This window comes from Epinephelus fuscoguttatus, linkage group LG8 (genome assembly GCF_011397635.1).
Source record: "Epinephelus fuscoguttatus linkage group LG8, E.fuscoguttatus.final_Chr_v1".
Lineage (NCBI taxonomy): Eukaryota > Metazoa > Chordata > Actinopteri > Perciformes > Serranidae > Epinephelus > Epinephelus fuscoguttatus.
In genome coordinates this window covers 16,645,075-16,668,939 of record NC_064759.1, presented here as the reverse complement: position 1 = coordinate 16,668,939, position 23,865 = coordinate 16,645,075, and the positions used below count along the sequence as shown (strand labels likewise).

General features: G+C 46.3%; 1 protein-coding gene across 4 annotated transcripts in view; it reads right to left on the bottom strand.

The window, feature by feature from the left end:
- Positions 1 to 23,562, bottom strand: part of pou2f2a (POU class 2 homeobox 2a) — a 40,996-nt gene extending 17,434 nt beyond the window's left edge. For all 4 annotated transcript variants that reach the window (XM_049583599.1, XM_049583597.1, XM_049583600.1 and 1 more), the window contains exon 1: positions 23,460 to 23,562. In XM_049583599.1, coding sequence (XP_049439556.1) covers positions 23,460 to 23,559 — 100 coding nt within the window. In that variant the 5' untranslated portion in view covers positions 23,560 to 23,562. The remainder of the gene's footprint in view (positions 1 to 23,459) is intronic.
- Positions 23,563 to 23,865: the final 303 nt, after the last annotated feature.

Here is a 23,865-nt window from a genome sequence, read left to right as displayed (position 1 = left end):
GGTCGGCACCAACAAGAGAAGATGTGAGACATCCTCAGCTAACTATACCAGCCACAGCTCCACTCTAACCCGAGCGGAAGGAAAAAGTCAGTCACAACACTCACTGTACCACTGACCACCCCACACTGTGGGCTGCACACAGTGATGCACCACACAAAGCCACACCACGAATCTCTACACGTGACGGATAGTTGTGACCTGAAAGTGGAACATTGCAGATTAACTAGATATGAGCCACTATCAGTGCCGCCCACTAGGATTAACAGACTAAGAAGCTGCTAAATAAGTGAAACTCTGAAGTCAGGGAATGATCTCAAGGAAGCAGAATTGCATGTTTCAGCAGAAATACTGCCTAGATTTTCAAATCTGAAAGTGTCAACGTACTGCTCCCACAGTAGGCCGAGCCGACCACAAGGTGGCACTCTTGATTCTCTAATCCTGATGAACAAATAAGCTCCATCTCTGGAAGAGAGGACGAGCGGACCACTGATCACCCCCCTCCCTCCCCTTCCTTCTCCCTTGGTCCGAGTTCACTAATTCAAAAGCTAACGGCAGCAGAGTTCCCAAGTTTAACCTTATAAATACTTTATGTGGTGATTTACAACAGCCCAATGTACTGCTGGATAGACGCTCACTAAGAAGTGCATATAGCCCTGCACTGGAGGTGCTCTGTTACACAGAGACATCTCTTTTAAATCTGTCCTCAAACACATACAAATACTGATGTTCTGAGATACATGAATATATATTTACTATGAGGAAAATATCAGCACAGAAACCAATAGTTTTATTTTAAAAAATCTCACAAAGGCACAATGTTTTTTTTTAGTAAAAAGATGGATTTACAGTTGAGAGGACTGGTCATTTAATGACTGGTTGACAAAAATAAAATTATCTACCAGCTATTTTGATAACTGATTAATCTTTTCCGCAACTTTTACAGAAAAATGCCAAACTTCTTACTGTGAGGATTTGCTGCTTTCCTTAATCAAAGGTAAATGTGAACTAAATGTCTTTTGGTTTTGGCCTGATGATCAGATAACACATGGAATTTAACGTTTCCACCTTGGACTCAGTTTTATGAAATTTTATAGACAAACAATTCATTGATTAATCTAGAAAATAATAAACAGATTACCCATAATGAAATAATAGTTATTTACAGTATTTTCTCTCACAGTTCTTTCTGTTTTTGATTGATTGATTGAAGTTTATTTTGAACATATTAAAAATAAAAAGAAAAAAGAAAAAAGTTAAAGAATACAACAACAAATGATAACATGGAGTGCTAATAAAACAAAAAACTATGATCACAGTCAGACACCTTAAGATGCAGGTGGGACGTCAAACAGACTTAAGGCCTGAGACAACTCTTCAGTTACACCAATTTATTTGGCAGCATTATTTTGTTTATCGTTATGTGAACGGACAGACTGCCAGGCCTGTCCAAGGACACTGACAGACTGCGCGTTGGGAAGGGGGCGTTTCTGTGGGTCAGAGGTCGTCTGGGCAGCCTGGCTTTGGCCGTGACCTTTGTTTAAACTCCAATCTACCCACATAACTACCAAAGTGTGTCTCTGTGCATGACTCTGTGTGTGTGTGTGTGTGTGTGTGCGTGTGCGTGTGTGCAGATTTGTTTGAGTTGCTCCAATAGCTCGCTGGTGGATCTAAGTGTGTGTGTGAGTCGTACGGTTCATGGCCATGGGGGGCCTTCCTGCCCCAAGGAGGTCTGAGCCTTGGTTACCATGGAGACCAGACCTAGTAACACTCCTGATGATTTGCCACTTAGATGATATTGGGACAACGGCAAATGCTTTCAGTGGAACACGACATATTAACACATACTGTTTAATAAACAGTGATATTACCTAAAAAAAATTGAATAAATGAGCAAAAATAACGAATAACTAATTATTTTGCTGATTTTTAAGTGGTATGAGCGATGTTTACGCAGTGTGTGCCACCACTAGAAGTTATGTCTGTAAGATAATAAACACACACACATATATACACACACACAATCTGATAGTGGGACCCCAGGGAGGAGGATGGGGGGAGGCTGAGGCCTCTAGAGCACCATCAATCACTCCACTGTCAGAGAGACGGAGCGGCAGGGAGGGAGGGTTGGGGGGGTTACTAAGAGGGAGAAAAAGAGGAGTAGTAAAGAAAAAATGGGAGGGAATGAAGGAGAAGAGAAAGAGTGATGGGAATGAAGGTGAGAGATAGAAAGACAGGAATAAAAAGATTTGAGAGAGGATGTTAGCTGCGGGTGAGGACGCTGTGTGTGTATAATGGGTCATTGCAGGGACAATTCAGAGGTCTCCAAACCAGTTCAGTATCCCTCCATGGCTCGGTCCTCCTATATCTAGTGCAGCCTCAGGCCTGGAGCACACACTGGCTCTAATTCATGTAATCCATCATATTCTTCTCCTTATAGAGGGGACAGACCACGGCTCAGTGATGGACCCACCAAGTCCTATACGTAGCCCAACAGCAAGACTCTATTCTACAAGGTAAGAGATCTGAAATCCAGTCTAGTGCATAGGTGTGTGTGTGTGTGTGCAGTTGTAGCCCCATGAGGAGTTGCAGGATTATAAACAGTGGGTCTGGCAGTGTGGAGACTACAGAGGTTGAGGTTTTGTATGAGAAGCAGCAGGGGCTAAAACACACTCACACTGTTGGCTGCCATGGGACCTGCACCATCTCACACACACATACACGCCGCCTACACCTTTACAACACCTATTCCTCTCCTGTCCTAATACCTCTCAATCGCTCCTTTTCCTCTGGCCCCTCCACCCCTCCATCCTTCTCTCACACCATTCCCCTCTTCTCTATATCATCTCGGCAGCCCGTGGGGAGCCGGGCTTGTCTAGACAGACACTGTTCTCTCCCACGGCGCTACCAAGGTTGAAGCTCAAATCTTTTTCTTTTCACCCTTCTCTTTTACCCCCTCTTCTTCTTCTTCTTCTGGAAGAAGAGCGAAGGGTCTACTGGGAGGGACCTGCGGCCTTCATCGCTGCCTCGAGGAACATGGAGGCCACTTTAGACCAAACTGTTCACTTACACTGCAAAGCAGACTGTTGTGTATAAGCCTCTATATTCTCTCTCCCAATTAAAATACAAAAAAAAAAAATGCACTTCAGTTATGGCAACCATTGTCTGTGTGTGCTCCCTCCACCCACCCGTCCCCTCTTTCACCTCAGTGTGTTCTTCACCTCCTCTGCCTCTCTTCCTTCAAACCCTCTCATCATCATCCCACTCTTTCCTTGCGACCTTCCCCCTTTTTTCTTTCTCCAATTCAAACTTTCTCTTCTCCTCCTCTGTCTCTCTTTCTCTCTCAGACCTGCTGGTCAGCAGCAGCTGTGACATCACTGGCCACTGTTCTCGGCTCGGATTGGACACTCGGCCACGTTGCCAGGCAACAGCAGTGAAAGGTCTCAGTGTGAGCATGTGTGTGCGGCGCGCGCGTGTATGTGTGTGTTTATGTCTGTTTATAGCTACGTGAGTGAAAGGTGTGTGAGCGATTTTCCTCGCCTTGCCCTTTATCTGTGCATGAAGAATGATCAGAACAGATCTACTTCTGTGCTTTATCTCAGATCAAAGCATGTAGATGATTGGGCTGCCTCACCACTCTACTCCACCACAGAAGAAGAGCGATGTATGTGCATTGCGTTAATGAAAAAGAAAGATGGTACGAGTGTGCGGGCGTGTCAGTGTCTGCACTTGCGTCGAGCCAAATAAATGTGTACGCTTGTGTCGAAATACGGGTATGTGTCTGTATGTTGTGTGTGTGTCTAAATGTGTGTGTATGTATGTGTGTAAGCCCCCGGGAGCGGGTGGTTATTGTATCTGACACAGCGGCTCTTTCTCGCGCCTCATATTTCTGGGCCGATCGATTCCTCTGACTCCCGACAAGACAATAATCGCACCTCCCTCTCTCACTCCATCACTACCATTATTACTGACCTCCCCAGGGAATGAACGGGGTGGAGGGAGGGAGAGGGAGAGAGGGATGTGGAAGGAAGGAAGGATGGAGGGGAGGGAGGGTGAGGAATGAGAGGGGGACATAGAGTTGACAAAATGAGCCTATGATGATGAAAAAGCAAAAAGGGACAATGTTGAATATGAGGCGGCCTGGAAAAGGGACATCAGTGGGGCAGAGAGGAAAAAAAGAGGGTGAAGTTGAGATAAGGTGATGGAGGGATGAGGTCTGGGGGAGAAAAGAGAGCAGGAAAGATAGGGAAGTGACATCCGTGTGAGGTGATAGAGTGAGAGAAAGAATGAGAGGAAGCATAACAGGAAAGAACGGGAAGGAGGCCGGTGCAAAAAAAAAAAGAGAAGGAAAAAACGAGCAATATAGATCATGGCTAGAAAAGAAAGGAGGACACAAGTGAAGGAGTGCAGAGACACGGAGGGCCGAACGGAGGGACAATAACGGAGAGAATTAGTGGAGGAAAGATGAAGGATTCGCACTATCTTCTTCTAATAAAGGAGAGAATGAGAGACAGGGACCAGGGGAGGGAGATAGAGGAAGGGGGAGGGAAAGGGTGGGGGTTAGGCTGAGGTGAAAGAGAGAAAGACAGAAAATATATAGGAACACACTCACGCTAACACACACACAGAGCGATGGCTGTAGCGCTGTGGAGGTCAGCGCTCAGAAATATTATTAAATTGACAAGAGTACAATAGTTGATTGGCAGGCTGACTCCTGCGCTGCCATTCAGTGGAGAAGAATAGAGACAAGGGCTCACACACACACTCACACACACACACACACAAACATACACACACACAACACACAAAATGCATGCACATCTGCAGTTTCACAGTACAATCAACACAGCATGTAGGGATGTAGAGACACACACACACACTGTCTTTTGTCTGTTTTGTGCGTGCGTGTGTGTGTCCATGGTTGCCTGCATGAGCCTGTCACTGCTGTGTCTCTATGCTTTGAATCCAGATTACAATTACAGTAATTGGCTCTCAATTCAAGGGATTGCTGTTTGACCCCCTCACCTCTCTCTCTCTCTCTTTTCCCTCGCGCTCGCTCCCTCACCCATCCACACACATTTTGCCTCTTCCTCTACTAACCCCCCCACCTCCTCCTCCTTCTCCTCCTCATCAATATTCCTCCGCCTCCTCTCTACCTGTATCGCTACATCCATCTTTCTCTGGGTGCAATCCCCCTCCCTCCTTTTCTCTACCTTATCCCTATTCTCCCCTCTCTACACACACACACACACACACACACACACACACACACACTCACACACTTTATCCCCAGATATAACTATCCTTCCTTCCTGTTTTCCATCCATCCTACTCCCTAGCTGTTCCCCATCACACCACCATTTTTTTGCCACTTTTCCCTGCCTCATCTCCCCCTTTCTACCTTTCTCTGCGATAGTTGGGGAAACAGGGAATCTATTGTATACTTTATTCATGCTGTATTTATTATGGAGAGATAGCTGCTCAGCCATACAGTCGGGGGGATATATCGTGCATTTGGGGAAAAGAGGTGAAAGAGCGATAGATAAAAAGACGGAGGTAAGGAAAGGGGGTGATAGAGGTGGTGGTGGTGGTGTGTTGGAGAGGTGGTGGTGGTGGTGAAGCGAGTGAGAAGGAGGAGGGGGGTTAGGAAATTGGTCTGGCTAGCGGAACAGCTTTTCACCTCTCTCCCTCTCTCTCTTTTTCTCCCTCTCCCTCTCTTTCTCTCTCCCTCTCTCTATTCTGCTTTGTATTCTGCAGAGATGACAGGGGGAAAGCTTTATTGCTCCGAGTTTGTATCGATCGGGGCCCTTCTAAGGGGGGAGGCCGGGGGACGCGCTGAGCAGGCCCTTTCTCAGCGACTGCGGCTCCAACAACCACCCCCTCCTCCTCCTCCTCCCCCCCTGCCCAAGTCTCCCCTCCTCTCCTACTCCCCCCCCCCTTCCAAACCCTCCTCTTGCTCGCTAGCTTGCTCTGAAATTCAAATTCAAGGCTCTTATTCTCAAAGGTTAGGAGAGGGAGAGCACGAGACAGCAAGAGAGACAGAGAGATTGAATGAAAGAGAGACGGAGGCGTCTGCCTTCTTCCCCTGACTGAGGCCTTGAATGGAGCTGGGATCTGATAAGAAGACCCCACAAACACAAACAAGGGAAGAAATAGAGAAATAAAGGAGAGCAAAAAAAAAAAAAAAGGCAAAGAGGAATATATCAACCCTCTTCTTTTCTTCCTTACATCCTTTCCCCTCTCACTAACCGTCCCCGTCCTGTCCTCCTCCCTACTGTATCTTCATTTTTTTTTCCGAGGTAAGAATGATTTTGTTGACAGGTGAAGAATGAGCCAGGTCCGGGCATGCATAAACCTCTCTGCTTTTGTCCTTGTTAGAGGGACACTAGGGGAGCAGGGATCCACTGGAGACAGAAAGAAAGAGCCCATGTGGATCACATGGAATAGTTCACTCATCTGTTGGAATGAGTACAAAATAAAAAAATCACCTCTAACACCGGCTTGCAAAACAGAAATCTCGACAAAGCAGAGACAAGAATTGAACAACAAATCACTGCGCTTCAGCCTTCTTTTTTTTCACCTCCTCTGTTTGACAAGCATTAAATAAAAAGGGGGCAAGACCCGACGTCAAAGCCGCAGCCAACTGACCAAACACTTGACTCATACATGGAAGTGTCCCTGTGTACACACACACACACACACACACACACACACACATAGCCTATTTATCCGTTAATGGCATGCACAGTGCTGCAGCGAGGCTTGGGAGGAGAACAGATTGTCCATCAGGGGGTTACAGGGTTCAAGTCCATGACCAGAGGGCTAGAGGAAGGTTAGGGGTTTGTAGGTTCAACTCCCAGGGGGCGAGGAGGATCCCTGCTGTCTACCGTCCGACCCCAACCCTCCCCCTTAAACCTCCTCCAGGACAATATAACCCCACTGCATCACCTCCCTCCGCCCTCCTTTTCTCCTCTCCATCCTGCTGCTGGCCCTTTTAAGCCCTGCTTAGTCTGATCACACACGTGTAAACCTGAGCCTAGCCTCCAGACTCTCTCCATTTGTCTCAGATGTGCACATGCATGCGCACATGCCGGCCTGCTCATAAACAAACACAAACACACATGCAATCGTGCAGATAACTCCCTGACGCACAAACATATTCCTAGAACTCTGATGCACTCATACAGTTCAAATACAAATGATTTGCTCTTGCTATCTACTGTTTCTCCATATTACAGCAAATCATTGTATTTCTGACCTACATCATGATTGAAATGGATTCTTTCTTTTTTCCAAATCCATCTCACTTACTCCTCTCGTGAAGACCAAACAGAAACACACGGCATTGCCTTAAGCTATCAGTTGCAGCAGATGTGAGTGGATATGAGATATTTGTGTAAACATTGGATACATATACTGTATATATATGTTGTCATTGATATTGCCTGTGTGGTTTACGTGCAGCTCCAGATTGAGTTCGGTGATAGAGTATACATCAGAGACGTCTGCTGGATGCTACATGCCTGATTCATAGAAGAATACACACACACACACACACACGCACGCGTACGCACACACAGAAAAATAAGCTGCAGGCCTGTAACCTGTCTTGTTGGCTGGATGGGTGGATGCATTATTAAACACGCAGGATTTCATATGTAGAAACAGAATATGAATGCTGCACTGGGTCCAACCATGGACATTCGCTTGTTCGCTTCAGTCTTCATTCTTTTTCTTGAAACTCTTTAACTTATTACACTAAATATTTACCTTATACTTTAGGAACTGTATTTACTTAATATTCTGCTTCTCCATATTGTAATCCTAATACTGCTGCTTTTGTTTTCTCTGCATATAGGCTGCATCACGTTGTTGTTGTCTGTCTATTCATGCTGTTCCTAAGGTTACCTACTGAACCAAAGGTCTAAAGATAGATGATGGTTAATGTTGTACAGATTTTAAATCCCTCTGAGACAACATTCTGATTTCATATAAATAAAACTGACTCAATTTGACTTGTGCTGCTTTTGATTCCAGTTGATTCAAAAAGTCAGTGGATCAATTTGAAAATGGACTGGGGCCTTCTACTGGCCGAGGATGTCTGCTTTGACGTCAGAAATGGGACATCATATTTTGGAGATGAAAGGTCACAGGCCACATGGAGAACGTATAATGTCATCCTCCTGGTGATCACGGGTTCGAGTCCTCATAGGAAGCCGCCATAACTGGGTGAAAACCACTGAATCCAACTGATTAACCAAAAGGGCCCACACACAAAGAGCGGTCGAACAGCAACTAAACCACAACACGAGCACTGTGTGTGTTTACATCTGTAGGGCGGGCGGGCCGGGCCCTGGCTCTCACGGTAATCGATGAACGAGGGAGGAAAGGGAGGTAGCGGGCGAGGCAGGGATGTGTGTGGGGGAGGGTGGGTGGGAGAAAATCGGTAAAGAAAGCAGGTTATCTCCCGTGATTAGGGGAGGGGGAATCCCCGTCTGGGGGGGGGTGAGGAGGGGTGAGGGAAGACCGGGGTTCATTGATAAAAAGGGAGAGAGGGAGGGAGAGGGGAGAAGGGGAGACTATGTTTGGCATCGAGAGAGAGCAGACAATTATCTGTATTGATTAGAGCGGCCCAGTACTGTGAAGACTGAGAAAACTATGACTGGATCAATAGAGAGAGAGAGGGAGGGAGGGAGAGGGAGAGAGGGGGGAGAGAGAAAGGGAAGGAGTTAGAGGATAGACAGACCAATAGAGAGAAACAAACGACGGAGATAAAAGATACATATAATGCAAAACATAAAGAGATAGAAACATAGTTTATGGTGCAAAGCGAAGTCAAAGACCCAAGGTGGCATAAACGGTGAGAGGGGAGTTGGGGGGGGGGGTGAGACAGGGAGAGTCAATGAAAGCACGAGGAGATACATTACATTGTTGATGTCATTACTCTTTATCATTGATTTGTCAGCACAACCACAGAGTTCATTCAACAAGCCCACCAGAGCCCTCCCATCACCACAGCACACAGCTAAGCAGAGAGAGAGGCAGAGAGACTGAAAAAGACATTAACTAAATACACACTGAGCGACCAAAACCTGATCATGGAAACTGGTGGACACAGACAAACCTGGCAACCCAGAAAACACTGACTAGGCCAGTTCTGCCAGCAGCAAAGGGTAGACACCCGGGATGTATTAAGAAAACTGGGTGTCCAAAATGGTGCCCATTTTCACTGACAGGGCATGTACAGCAAAAAAAGTTTCAGGCTTCTTCATTTTTGGCCCCACAGGACATCCACATTGGAGCCCTTGAAAGGCCCTGACACATCAAGCCAACGGTTGTTTGTCAATGTCGGGTCATCACTGAGCATCTGTTGCCCTAGTTTTTGCGGCGGGTCCTGCACCGTTGGCCCTTGGCGTTTTTTTGTTTCAGCTGATTCAGCATGTTGAATCGGCGTCGGAGCCAGGAGAGCCCACCAGTGAATGAACTCACTTTGACTGACAGTTCAGCTCAGTGCACGAGAAGAGAAACAGAGGTGAGGAAAGCAAACAAACAGCTAAAGTCAAGAGGGCGTGAGATCAAAACAAACTTGTTATATAAGGTAAGGTTACTTTTAGGCATTGAGCTCTTTAGCAAAAACAGTTTGGAATTGCTTGTGTTACTGTTCACCCACGCACAGTAAATATCCTGTGTTCTTTCAACATTGAGTTATGTTGTTAATGTGCTAACTGGCTAACCAGCACCTTGAATCCATCCTGTTAGTCTTCCAGTTACCCTAATGAATACAGATTACTGCTGCTCGCTGGTTTGGTGAGTTACTTCCTCTCACACAGGTGCAGAATATATATGCTAGCTGGTCACTGGCAGTCTTTGCGGTGTGTTCAAGTGCAACATTTTGGACGAGACAGAGGCAACACAACAGTCGGCCTTCATTGCCACTAGTTATTTGATGTCCGTTTGGTGTGTCTCTCTGAATACTTGATATGGCTTGAAAATACTGAGTTTGTATGTGCTTCCAACTGTGGATGAGAAAAAGTCTTTTTGGGACAGTTTGTGTAGTGTGTGCTACAATACAGAGAGTGTGGCCCCTAGTCCCAGGCTGTTCCTGAGGGCTTAGTAGAGACAGCAGCACTTCCTGCAACCTGCTGGAGCCTGTGTTCAGACAGAAAAAAAAGTTCTTTACCAAAATAAAACTTCAAGGGTTCCCAAAATACCAAGAGTTTAGACCCCAAAAATGTCAATATTTACTTATGGGGAAAACTTGCAATGCCATTATTGCAGCAAAATATGAGGGAAAGTCAGCGAAACACACGAAGCCTCCTTGTTTTGCTTTTATTTATTTTCTCCTATTGTTATATCTTATCATGTATATTACTTTTTTACTGTTGAAATGATTTATGTTTGTGATTTATTGCTCTTAGATTGTTAAACCTTTTACAACATGCTTTGGCAACACTGCGCTTAATTGTGGTCATGTCTATAAAGCAAATTTGAATTTGAGAGAGAGGTGGAGAGAGAAAGGATCTGAGATGAGAGAGGGAGGGGAGAGTGTGTGTCGGAGGGGGGAGCTTTGAAAAATATCAGGAGGGAGGCAGCGCTCAGGTAGGGGGCCTTGCTGTGGGGCCTCTTTTTGTCCGGAACAAAACCAAAATGGTGGAATAAGGGTGGAACAAAAGGTACACAGGGGGGAAACAGGAGAGTGACAACCTGTGCTGAGTAAAAACATCCTGCTGGCACACACACACACGCACACGCATTAATCCCTAATCAGACCCCATTGAGCGTGTGTGTAAGTACCCACTCACTACACTTCCGGTTGCAACTTACATTTCATGGAATCCTTGGCCACATTACCCAGGCAACCCAGACACACACACACACCAACGCAGGGGGACCGCATCTGTCATGCCTTAATTTATTGAACATTACAAGATGATAGAATTCAGCCTCCTACTCTCCTGATATCTTTTGACACTGAAGAGGAACGTATTGTCAGAAAAGGTTTATACAAAAGCAAACAAATAGATGAAAAAACATAAACTCTGAATGGGGGAGCCGGGCTGGATATTGAGGAAACCTTTGGTAAGGGCAGAAAATGTCAGGTTTGACAAATGACCTTTTAAACATGGAGCAGATGTAGAGAGTCATGTACACTGTGGACAGGGGGCAGCTCAACTGTCTGTCTTTTAACAGCAAGTGAAAAGATAAGCGCCACTGTTCCATACTGTTAAAATAAATATACATTACTGCAAGTTTAAATCCAGAACAAACCAAAGTGATTCCTAAATCAAAAGTGAGTTTTATTCTAGCGGGAAGGAGGTGGAAAAGGCAGTTTTTGGACGTGTAATAAAGCCACAGAGGACGGAACAAAAAGAGAGGGGGAAGTGTAAAAAAAAAAAAAAAAAAGCATTTGAGATGAGGGTGAAACAGACGGAAGAAATAGTGGTGTAGAAAAACATGAAAAAAAAACTGAACGTAAGAAGGAAAAAATTTGACAAAGACAGAGAGGAAGGGGAGAACAGGACATGAATTACAGGTGTGGAGTTATGCATGCATGACATCACTGGACCCCTCCTCCAGCCCTTGGGAATGGGCACCTTGGAAACGGTCGCTAAGGGAACAGAGTACTGAGAGAGAGAGAGAGAGAGAGAGAGAGAGAGAGGGGTGGACAAGATTGTTGAAAAAAAGAAAAGAAAAAAAAAAACAAGTGGTACAAGATAGATAGCTAATGAAACACTGAATTCAACCCCAGACAGGGCAAAGTCACGTGGTCGGAAAAAAAAACTGTTCATTCCCTAACCAACCAGCATTTACCTTCCTCATGTCCCATTCAGCAAATGGGCCACCTCTGCTCATAAAGGGTGAAAAAGCAAGCTCCATCACAGCTAAAGCCTGCATTGTCCTCCTCCCCCATATACTGTGACCTCTCATCCACTCCAGCATTTAGAGAAGGGAGATTTAGTGCAGCACCGATGCAGCATGATGGTAAAAACCGGCACATGATAGAGAGGCAGAGATGGCCTCGGGTCTCCGGTTTTAACACATGGAGAACTATTGATGGAAAAACATGTTGATGGACAAAGAGACGCTGGTATAGTGAAATGTCAGCTGTTAATGTATATGGGTGCTTGGAGGTCATTTTGGCCAAGAAGCTAGAAGCTCCATAAGTGGATTGAGAAATTGAAGTTAGCACACAACACCCACTTTGGTCTTTTGAGGCGTCGGAGTAATGAACACACAAACCCGAGCCCACAGGAAAGAACCGCCGTGCCATTCTGACCTCAGCAAACTCTCCTCATCCCTGCAGACGATGCAGTGTCCACACTCGCACATGCACAGTGGCTGAATGGATGCACTTTGCCTGCCTCTGTCCTCTCCTTTGACCAGTAAACATCATTCCCAGCTTCTAAGTTTAACGGCTGATCAACATTGCTGCATACTATCACCACATCAGATGGCTGCAAAGAAACAAAAATATATTTTGCATCACCAAAGACTTGCAGAGTTTATGCACATAACAAACACCCACATTCAGCAGTGCATTTGGAAAGCAGTATCATATACATATCAAAGCCTTAGATTTGGTATGTAATATAGATTTAGTATGCATGCATAATATGTGATCAATATCTGTTGCTGAATAAAACATGCTCCTGGCTTTTGACAGGCCGATTTGAAATGGAGATGCTATGCTAATACCAAAGGCTTCGGTGAGATTGGCCCTGAACCCTCCACATACCAGAAGTTCACATTTAGACGCTCTCACCTGCACTCTCCATAATGCATGAGCTGCCTGAATATATATCACCCCCCTGCACAGCTCACTCACACTCACACACGTCCGTATGCACGACAATGCAGCAACACACCAGTGTGCACAACGATAGGGGCTTATACACACAAGATAGCCACACACTCCTCTATGCTGGCACATACGCACTCACCCAGTCCACCACAGCTGTGCACAAAATAACCTGAAGACACAGACTCCATGGTGAGAATCTGATACCATACATGTAGAAAAGAAAGAAATACAGCATGGAAAAAAGGCCTATTTGGTCTCGGGGGAGAAGAAGAAAAATGAGAGAAAACAAAACTTTGCAGTAATTTAGAAGCAGCATTTGGCACCCTTAAATCTATTTACTGACAGAATTTTTCAGACAGAAAAACGACATAACTGTTATAAAAGCTTTGATTGCTATGGAACATGTAGGGGCCACATCCAGTAAAAACTAGAAAAACGGATGAAAAAAAAAACCACACTGTTTTTCTTCTTTGATCAAGTGGTGTGAGACACACAGGCAGTGCTTAATCAAAACACTGGTAAGCCATCCTGAACTTCTGGGCTTTCAGCAGCAGGAAACAGGGTCAGGGTTGCAGAACAACTCAGTGTGAACTGGTCTGGAGTTTGTGTGTGTTTATGGGTGTGTAAGACGGCTTGTGTGTGCGCGTGCGTATGGGTCTGCTGTTTACTTGTGAGAGACCGTGTCAGTGGTGTTTGCTGGCTGCCAATTAACACACACACACAGTTTTTGAAAGGTAGAGTCAGCCGAAGCGAGGGATGAGGAATGGAAAGTAAGAAAAGTAAAGGCGGTTGAACAGTTGGTATTGCAGTGGGGGAACATTACAGCTTGGCAGATTATGATTTACTTTGCATTACGCTCTTATGATAGCCAATAGTAAATATGCATTTACAGGGCAGTATGTCTGTTTTAGAAGACAACTGGATTTACTTAGTGCTTCTATCTCTCTCTGTCTCTCTGCCCCTGCTGGTCTTTAACCTTGGCCTCTGGTGCTTCTGCCTATCGCAATAAAGTCACCCCCCCCCTTCCTCTCACTCTCTCTGTCTTTTCTTCCTCCTCCACCTCCTCCTCCTTCTCTCTGTCTCTCTCTGTCCCCCCGGCACCACTGTTGTCCACTGTTCCACTCATTCATAGTAAACACTATTGATTTTCAGCAGGGAAAATAAAAAAAAGGCCATGAATTTTAATGCCCCTATCTGTCCCCTTCTCCATCTCTTCCTATCCCCCCTGCCTCTCCCTTCCCTTCACCCCCCTCCACCTCCAACCCGTCTTTCCTGAGGGGAGGATAAAGAGATGGGGATCGTGCGTGTATGTGTGTGTGTGTGTGCGCCGTATGTGTGAGTGTAAGGTGGTGCTATACTGGGAGGGGGGGGTTGCATTTCTCATTTCCCAGCTGTGCCTCTCTCACACAACTGCCCCCCCTCCTCCTCCTCCTCACCCCATACACCTCTCCTTCTCCCTACTACCCTTCTCTCCTCCTCCGTCCTTCTCCTCATCCCTCTGTCGCTCTCCTCTCCTCTTCACACCAGCTTCGACTCTGGGGAGAGGAAGCAAACGAAGCTCTCTCTTACACACACACACACACACACACACACAGAGTGATTGTCACACACAGATAGGGGCTGTCCCGTTCTGCTGGTGTACACGCACTTAAACAATCACATGCACACACACTGCAAGTGATACAACTGCCCCTTGGTCAAGGCCACGCACAGGCAAGACAAACACATACATATAAATGCCCTGATTTACACACACACATAAACACACACACACAGGCACCATCAAGCGACACCAGCCATTCACCACGTTTCAGCAGCGGTGGAGTCAAGTATTTAAAATTTCCTTCTATGTTACTCTCTTCCTTTTTCTTTCCAATGACTTCCTGCTCCATCCTCGCTCTCGCCCCTCTGTCTCGTTGCCTTCATCTACCTTCAAACACCCCTCCTCCCTCTCCCGTCTTTTCTCTACCTCCCTTGCCAGGCCTCTCTCTCTTCTACTCTGTGTATTGATTTTGCTATAAGCGGTGTCCCGGTTGCGACAGGTTAGCGCAGACAGACAAAGGCAGACTTCATCAACCAGCGTTAAACACGGGAGCCACGTCCTCAATAATCACTCCATCACACAAAAGACGACGAGAGAGAGGGAGAGGAGCGAGTGGAGAGGAGCATGTAGAGAGTATTGACGAATGGCGAGGAGAAGAACAGGAGGGGGAATAAAGGGTGTTGGAGTGTTTTCAAGGTTGTCTTTTTGTTTTTCTTTAATTTGCAGGAAATTTTCCACCACCTGGATTAGACACCAGGAGGTTCACGCATACGCACATAAACAAACCTGTCTCTCTTTGTTTAATTTGTCTGTTGCTCCTGTTTTACTAAACTTGGCACTCGGCACATGCATATGTTTGAGGCATGCTTCACGTTCAGAGCAACACCAGCTCCAATTAGTATCTTATTAAATTTTTGGTTCCAAAGGAGGAATTTTCTTCTACTAACCTCATTATAACAGTAAGCGTATGTGAACTTTGCTGGTCTATTTAAAACAGTTCGAATTCATGTGTGTGTGTGCGTGCGTGCGTGTGTGTGTGTGTGTGTGCATTTATCTGTGTGTGTACGCAGACAGTTTTCATCTCCACTTAATCTCCTGGTCCTAATTCAGAGTGTACATTGAGCCGCCTAATAGGATGTGACTGGAGCGCCTGCTGCAGCGCTAGCTAGCTAGCCGCTAATGAGAGAGCCGCCACAGCCGGAGAATCAAAGCGCTTCATCAGCACTCCTAATTACTGTAAACCTCGTTAGCTGGCTGTAGAGCTAACATCTGCTCTCGCTAACAAAGTACATCCAAATATAACACGAGGCCGGCCTGGTGCGTCCGGGTGAGAATCATAGAGTGTGCTGCTACCACACCACACCCTGTGATTTTATTGTTCTAGCCTGTGTTGCAATTGTAATGGCAGCAGAGGAGGTTTGCTGCTATTGGGGTTGAAATGCAAAACAGAGGAAAAGAGTCTGAGTTCAATACCAAGTTTACATTGTAATAAAAATAAAGGCACATTTCTCTAATTAGCTGTGGTTACGGAGGGCGGCTGCTGTTACAAAGCTCGTCTGTGATGTTGTATCATACACTGAGGTCTGAGGGTGTTAATGTTGCCCATCTATGAAGCAGCAGGTGTGTGGACAGCAGGTTTCCATGTAGCTCTGTCTGTTTGCCTGCTCACCCCCTCTCTGTCTCTGATCAAAGCACTTCCTTTCAACCCCCCCCCCATCACCACCACTACCACCACCACCTTCTGCTGTTCCTCTCTTCCTCCTCCACCTCCCCTGGCCTCCACCTTTTCCCCCCATCATAATTTGACTGATGATTACACTTGTCACTCAAGGCAGCATGTGGCCAATTAGGAAGAGGGTGGATGGCGAGGGGAGGGGCGAGCAGGTTGTGATGAAGGGGGTGGGCGGCAGGAAAAAAAAATTTGGGTTATAACTTTTCATCGCTTGTTCCACTCAACTTCGCCTTTTTAGCTCTTAGCTGTAGGAGAAACAAATATTCGTTTCTGTTCAATTTTCCTTAAGAGACTCGAGAAACATCCAAGAGCCGCTCTTTCTTCCCCTCTTTCCGACGCTCCGGCCTTGTCTCACACTCTCTTGGCCACTTCAGTATCTCTCCATGTTCCAGGGTAATCACAGACTCATTTAAAGTCACTTTTGTACACTACCTCTGACTGGTGGTTAAGAGTGCGACCGCAGACTAGGCTTTTATGGGCCTTAATGTGTCCTACAGACACTTTGGCAACCAGGCTGCTGCTGCTGAAGATGCGGGCAGAGGCGGGGAGGGTGGGTGGGGGGGCAGGACATATGAGGCCAACAGCCATGGCGACTTAACCAGGCTGAAAAAAGGGGGAACGAAAGAGGATGAAAGAGGAGGGAGGGAGAGGGACGTGCACGACAAAATGGACAGAACATGGGCGCGTCAAAAGAAAGGGGAGAGAGAGGTCACTTAGTCACTCCTTCGGCACCCCCCACACTGCGCCTCCTCCCTCGTCCCCTTTACAAGCAGACAAAGGGACAGAGGGGTGCAGCCCTTGTACAGGAGAAGGAGGGGTTTACGCCTCCCTCTGTCATCCCCCCTTTCCCTCTGCCCCCTAATATTTATGGACGACCAGTGAATAATATTGGTGTGGATAGATGCAGGTACGAAGGTAGCCCAGCTGTAGTAGCTGAGTAATTAGCAGCCCACTGGGGGTGTTTCAGAATCTAAAATGTTAATTTAGACTGGAAAATGATCTATTGGAATATATTTTTTGACTTTAAAATCATTGGTCATTTTTTGGAGCAAGGGTGTAGGTTTCCTTTCAACATTGGGTGGGCACATATAAAACAGGGGTTTTGGGGGTCCTCTTCTACAAAATTTTGACCTGCAGTCTGGTGAATTTTAATGCACCAATTTGTGCCTTTTCTGCATGAATTTATGGCATTAATGTCTTTACATTTGTCAAAATAAAAGTCCTCTGCTACTTTTACGTTTTATTGGGGTGGAAGGCAAACAGTCATGTTCTAAATATTGAGGGGGGCAGTGTCCCCTGTGTCCCCTCTACACCTATGCTAAGGAGTATCTTATCAATATCTTGGCACTTGTTTACACAAGCAACGAGAAAAAGAGTGGGACTATGCACTTATAAAAATAAAGGCAGAGTAAGAGAGATTGCACAAGGGAATGAGAGGGAGAAGAAGTGGTGGAGTACAACAGATTAATTTCAGAACAGGGCGCTCCTGCCGAGAGAAAGGATGGAGAGCAGGAAGGATAGAGGGGATAAAGAAGAGGGAAAATGCAGAGAGGAGGAAGAGAGGAGGGAGATTAAACATGCATTCAACTCTCTCAAAGGGCTGAGCTGCTTTTGGAGACTCTCCGTTGTGTGTGTGTGTGTGTGTGTGTGTGTGTGTGTGTGTGTGTGTGTGAGAGAGAGAGAGAGCTGTGTGCACTCCAGAGGGTGCATTTGCGATGACGTGACATTGCTTATAGCAGACATGTTCGCTGCCTCTGCCTCAAAACCCGATCGGTAAGCACTCTCATCCACCCTGCTTCTGAAGGACAGCAGTGGAACCCCAGAGGTTAATAGGACCCCTTCATTACCATAAATCTTATCAGCTAAATGAAATGGAGAGAAGGACCTCTGATTTAGTCGTCCGCTCCGCCGGGCTAAGGGGAGACACCCAATCAAACCCCTGGATTTTATTGGTCTTTTTTATTATCTAAATGTACTGGCACATGAGCGAGGTGGCAGAGGTTACAGCCTGCGGCAATCAACAACGAAAAAAGACAGCAGCTGGCGAAAACACGTTGTTGGTGTGTTTATGAGAGCACAGTCAACTCAGCAAATAGGCTGTTCAGACCTTGCATGTTTTGTTACAAAGAAACGCACAAAGCTTTGAGTCCCACTGACCAGAGGAATGTAGAGAGTCTGCCGCTGAGCCTTTGTGCTGATGTTTGAATAAATCAGACAATCTTGGGTGGAAAAAAAAAAGCACTAAAATCAGATAATCAAGAGTTCAATATGATCAGCAGGAGTTCAAAAGCTTGTTTTGACTGCCTAGTCTGATGTGGGTGATTGGCAGCGTGTGGCGAAGCCTACTCCAACCCTGATCACAGCCATGGCGCCACTGACCGAGCGCCAACACACACACTCAGTACAACAGGATGCCCCCCGCGTAGAGGTCAAGTATACTTGAGTCCCCCATATATACGTCATCTGTGTGTTACTGAAAGAGAAAGAGAAAGAGAGAGGCAGCGAGAAACACAGAAAGAAGTATAAATCAATACCCAGAATGGAGTCAGGTGGTTTTGTATGTGTTTATTCCTGCTGATGTGTTGATTAACTGCCCCCCCACACACACACCCACGCACACTCCATCTATCCCTCCCTGTGTGTGTTCTCCAGGTGATAAGTCTGATTAAGTGGCCTGCTCACCCAGCCTCTGATTAGAACTAATGCTGGGCTGTATTTCACTGGACACAGCCACCAAGTGCACAAAATTATTCCTCTGAAGTGCGAGTCCGTGTATGTGTGTGTCAATCCCGTGATATAGTGTGCAGCGAACACACTGGAGAATAATGGACGGCCTGTAAATGCTACTCATCAAGCTCTTTAGATGAATATGTTTGCATGATTTGCTTGCCATGAATGCTCTGAGTGTCTTTGTTGGAGTATGCATATTTGAAAGGTCATTGATTGGTGACAGCGTGTGTGTGAGTGTGTTTATATGTGCGTGTGGTGATGGTTATTAATACACTAATGGCTGATGGGGATGTACTATATATGTGTGTGTGTGTGTGTGTGTGTGTGTGTGCTCTGGTCCGTCCTGTTCCCCGGGAGAAACTCAATACCACTCACTGTTGCTAATGAGCTTTGGGACCTCATCAGCATTAATACTACATTAGTCTCAAACCAACACACACATCAATACACACACACATACTATATATAAATACAACCTATTGGTGCATATGAGCACCTGTGCAAATCCATAAAGAAGGTAAACAGTTAATAGGATTAAAAAGAATTTATAACATAAATAACAGTGTTATCAGTACACACTTGGATTTGTGTGGATTAATCCAAAACCGCGTAACAGCTTTAATTCCCAAACGTATCAATTTAAACAGAATATTGTCACCTTAAGTACATAACTACAAGGACAGCTCAGAAATGATGCTTTACTGTTATAAACAAGCCATTTCTGCCGCCAGATGATTTTACTGGTATTCAATGATTACTTATAATAAATTTCTTGAGCAGGATTTCAAGCGCTGTCAGTTTCATTGCATTAATGCATCAGTTAAACATAAGACGTCACTGCCGTGGCTCCTTTGGGCCTCGTTACATTGTCAAACTGTGTCTGAGACATCTACTTGAGCCTTATATACGTAAATAGCCAAACCGATAGCCCCATTAGCTCCTGAAGCATTCTGCCGTCAGCCTGCTGCATTCAGGACCCTGTGGCTGGCTCATACACTGCAATCTAATTCTACTACCACAGGGAGAGGAGAGGAGGGAGAGAGAATTGTATTGTGACAGAGAGCAGGAGGGAGTGGGAGGGAAAGGGAGAAGAAGAGGAGAGAGAGGGCTACAGAGAAGGAGAGAGGTAGCTTAATGCAATAAAGCATGTAGTATTGACATCTTTCTCGTGTCTATTGATTCCCCATTATGTTGCTAACAAACCCAGGTTGACATTTTGTCATTTGCAATCATGTTAACACTGCGACTTGCACGCTCCCCTCCACAAACCGATCTATACCTACACACACTGGTTTGCACGTGTGCTCATGCTTGCGCACACACACACACACACACACACACTCTCTCTCTCTTTCTCACACAGACAGACACAGAGCAAATGGGTAAGCACATGCATGGTCTCACATCAGCCATCAGAGACATGTGGCAGCACCCTATAAATATGCAGAAATGTCTTGAAAGTAGCCAGGAAGCGCAGACACGAGACTGTTGACTTGGTGACTGATGGATTAAGACTGGACATTTTATTGGACTAAAAAAATCAGATTAGCCTACATGGTCGAGAAAAGTTATGAGGAATACAAAAATCAGTAACTGTATTGTTAATGTTGCTGTGAAATCCACAGACAGAAACAGAACAAGTCGGGTGTGTGTGTGTGTGTGTGAGAGAGAGAGAGAGAGAGAGAGAGAGAGAGAGAGAGAGAGAGTTAGAAGGTATATGGTAGGAGATGGTGGTTAATGGTGTGTGACAGAAGGTGCGTAGCTGAGATGAACTGAATCTAGGTGTTTGTGTAAGTGTATGTGTGTGTGAGAAAGAGAGAGGGGGGGAAAAAAGCAGTCTCTGGTCTCCTTGATGTCCCATCATATCAAGTCATATCATATCATATCAAGCCCTGCACTGTGTGGGAAACCTGCGGTTTCTCCTCTATGTCCCATTAAACTTTCATACACCAGTTAATGCTGATGGCTTCACAAACCACTTTACTACACATACACACACAGTTCACATAGCGGTGGCCCTGACCTGTACCTTCACAGACACAATGCCATTAAAAATAGAACAAAACCTGGATCAGTTAAAGCAGCTCACTACCCAGGTGGAAAACGGTCTAACATCCTTGTTTTATGCTATATGATGCTTCGTCTGTTTCATGACGATGTGCCTGCGTGTGTGTGTGTGTGTGTGTGTGTAAGAGAGAGCCCCCATAGGGGTTGTGCATGAGTGCTCGAGGCCTGTTGTTACATGAAAGAGAATGAAAACACAGGGGGCAGAGAGGGGTCAGGTGGGGCTAAATCAAACCCTCCTGCTGTGACCTCTGACCTTGTACAAAGCTCCAACTCAAAGGAGTCAAGGAGCTGCCACCAGTCAAAGAAACAAGTTAACTGAGACCTTGAGTCAAAAGAGCTAAAACTCCCCCAAAGAACCTGTGTGTGTGTGTGTGTGTGTTAAAATCTTGTGTATGAGCTACCAGTGGAGGTTGGGGAAGCACAGATCAGAGCTCAGAGGTACAAGGCCTGAACTAAACAGCAAGTTACTGAGGACACTTCTGTGGTGTGTCGACTCTTTGTGGGTGAAAACTTCCATCTGATGCCATCCCTTGTTGTTTTCCAATGCACAGTTCTTTAGGAAACAACAACACAGTCTCGTTTCAGTCCTGAGATGCTGAACTGACCCTGCACCCTTTACGCGACAAACCCTCTGAGTTTGAAAAGGACAGCACCTTGTACTGTGTTATCAGAGTGGAATAAAATCAGCATAGCATTGTGAATCACTGTTATCCCACCATCTAAGGAATCCAGCAGCCTGTGTACACATCCCATCAGTTTGCCTGCTTATTCAGATGCTGGCCCTGGCCCGGGACACTGCAACATAATGGCTCATCCGTGGTTTACTCTCACCTCTCAAGCTCAAACTGGGTTTTCCTCTCCCTCCTCGTTTTTCACTCTGTCATCTACTCTTACTTTCACCCACTTCTCCCTCTCTCCCGCTCTCTTTCCACATTTTTTTTTTATCTCATTCTGACATTCGCCATTTTTCAATGTGCGGAGCGCGAAAACTCCTCCTCCCCGGTCCCCACTCCTTCCCCACGTCCTCCCTCCAACCCCTCTCCCCCTTTTTTTCTGTGTATATCTCTAGAGATATGATAGGTAACAGGTTCCTCTCATCCCTCTACCCTCTATTCCTCTCCCCTCTATCACCTATCCGTTTATTGTCACATGCTGTGCACTGCTGACTGAGTATGTGGAGTAAGGGTGAAGCCTGCATCTCTGAAATCAAATGGGCTTGAACTGATCTGGAAATGAGAGGGGAGCTGTGCACTGAGGGGGGGATGCCTGCCCCTTTAAGAGCCTATCCATCGGATAAGGTGCACACCAGCCACATTTACGCACCATTACGCACTGATACGCAAGTTGTATATGCATTAGTGAATAACTTCAATACTGAAATGCGTCGGAAATGCAAGCCCGTTGACCTCATACGGTATTTTCCCTCACTTCCCTACACTCTGCAGTCCTCTGGTGTGCACACAGGACAGAAAGCACATTAGAGCCAGCGCATCATTCCCTCTCCAAAGATGCAGTGGGGGGAAAGGGTGAGCAGCTGTTGCATGTCTGAGAAACAGTCGAAGCTGGACTGAGCTGGAGCTCTCTCACAACGACAGTCAGTGACATACTGAAGCCAGCCCGGCTGCTCCCACCATGCGTCCTTTTATTCCGCTTCAGCGCAGATGAAACGCAGACGGCGCCCCAGCCCCAGCCGGCACCCTCCCCCCCTCCCTGACTCCACACTCCCTCTGCTCCTCCGCTTTCAACCGTGCAGCAGCCAAGCAGCGATGGGACAGAGAGATGGAGTCACTGGAAGTGTATTTCCAGTGTTGTTTACAAAGATGCGAGCCTTGTCCCCTAACCAGCATGCAGGTCAGAGCAAAAGCTGTCACCGTGGCGAATCAGAGATGTTCGCCAAGCAAAACCGAGTCTCCAACAATTCATCTACATGAATAAAACACAATGTCAAAACAATATGAAGTAAAATGAGAGAATAGCGATGTTTTCTCTCTCCCCTCTCGTTCGTTCGTACTCCTCCGTGCACCTACTCTCTCCTTCTATCTCCCCCTCTCCCTGCTTCCACCGGCCCAGGAATCGATCTCCGCAGGATCGATAAGTTGGCATGAATATTCCCTGCCTGCCGAGAGTCTAGTTGGGGAGAGACGGAGGCTGAGGCTCAGGCGCAGGCAGTGGAGGAGAGGGGAAGGATGGGGACGGAGACAGGAGAGAAATACACTCGGAGAAAGGGACATAGTCGGCGTGGAAATTAAGCAACACACGGGTGGAACAGTGGCGCATCGTTCCACAGAATGGACAGCAAAAAAACCCGGACATTTTACTCAATTAATTTTCAAACAGTCTGGACACTCCAGCGCGCTCGGGAAAAGCTTCTTTGATTTGAACAACCACCCCGCAAGTGTAAAGGACTCCGTTTAAGCCTTCAAAGGGAGCCGGAGGAGTGTGTGTGCGTGTGTAAGTGGGTGTGTGCGCCGACAGCTCTCCCCGCTGCAAGTGCATCGGTACCGAGCAAGGCGGGGCGGGTCTGCATGGCGGAGTCTGACCGACATGGACGGTGTGTAGCAGGGAGAAGAGAGGAAAAAATGTCTTACCGGAGTTGGAGCGGAGAGCCAGAGGGGACTTGAGACGCCAGGCGTTGAGGTCAGGGGCAGTTCTCTGAAACACGAACGGCACCGGCAAGGGAACAAACATGATCTTCCTCCGGCTTCTTGTTTTGATGCAAATAATCTGACAGAAGTACTGTAATAAGCTCTGTCCTCTTCTGAAGCCTCTGTGTCTTCGTCCGTTTCTCTGGTAGACAGCTTTGGGGGAATATTTGGTATGGAGAGCTCACAACATTCGCCGTTAGGTGTGTACACATGTAGCCCAGCTGCGCCCTTTTATTTACATTTGTGGATGTCGACTGGTGGCCGGCATTAGTTTTGGTGTAAATGTGCATAGAACATATATGTAGGATGGTCCCTTGAGTGCAGCAGTTTAGCTTACAGTCCAGACTAA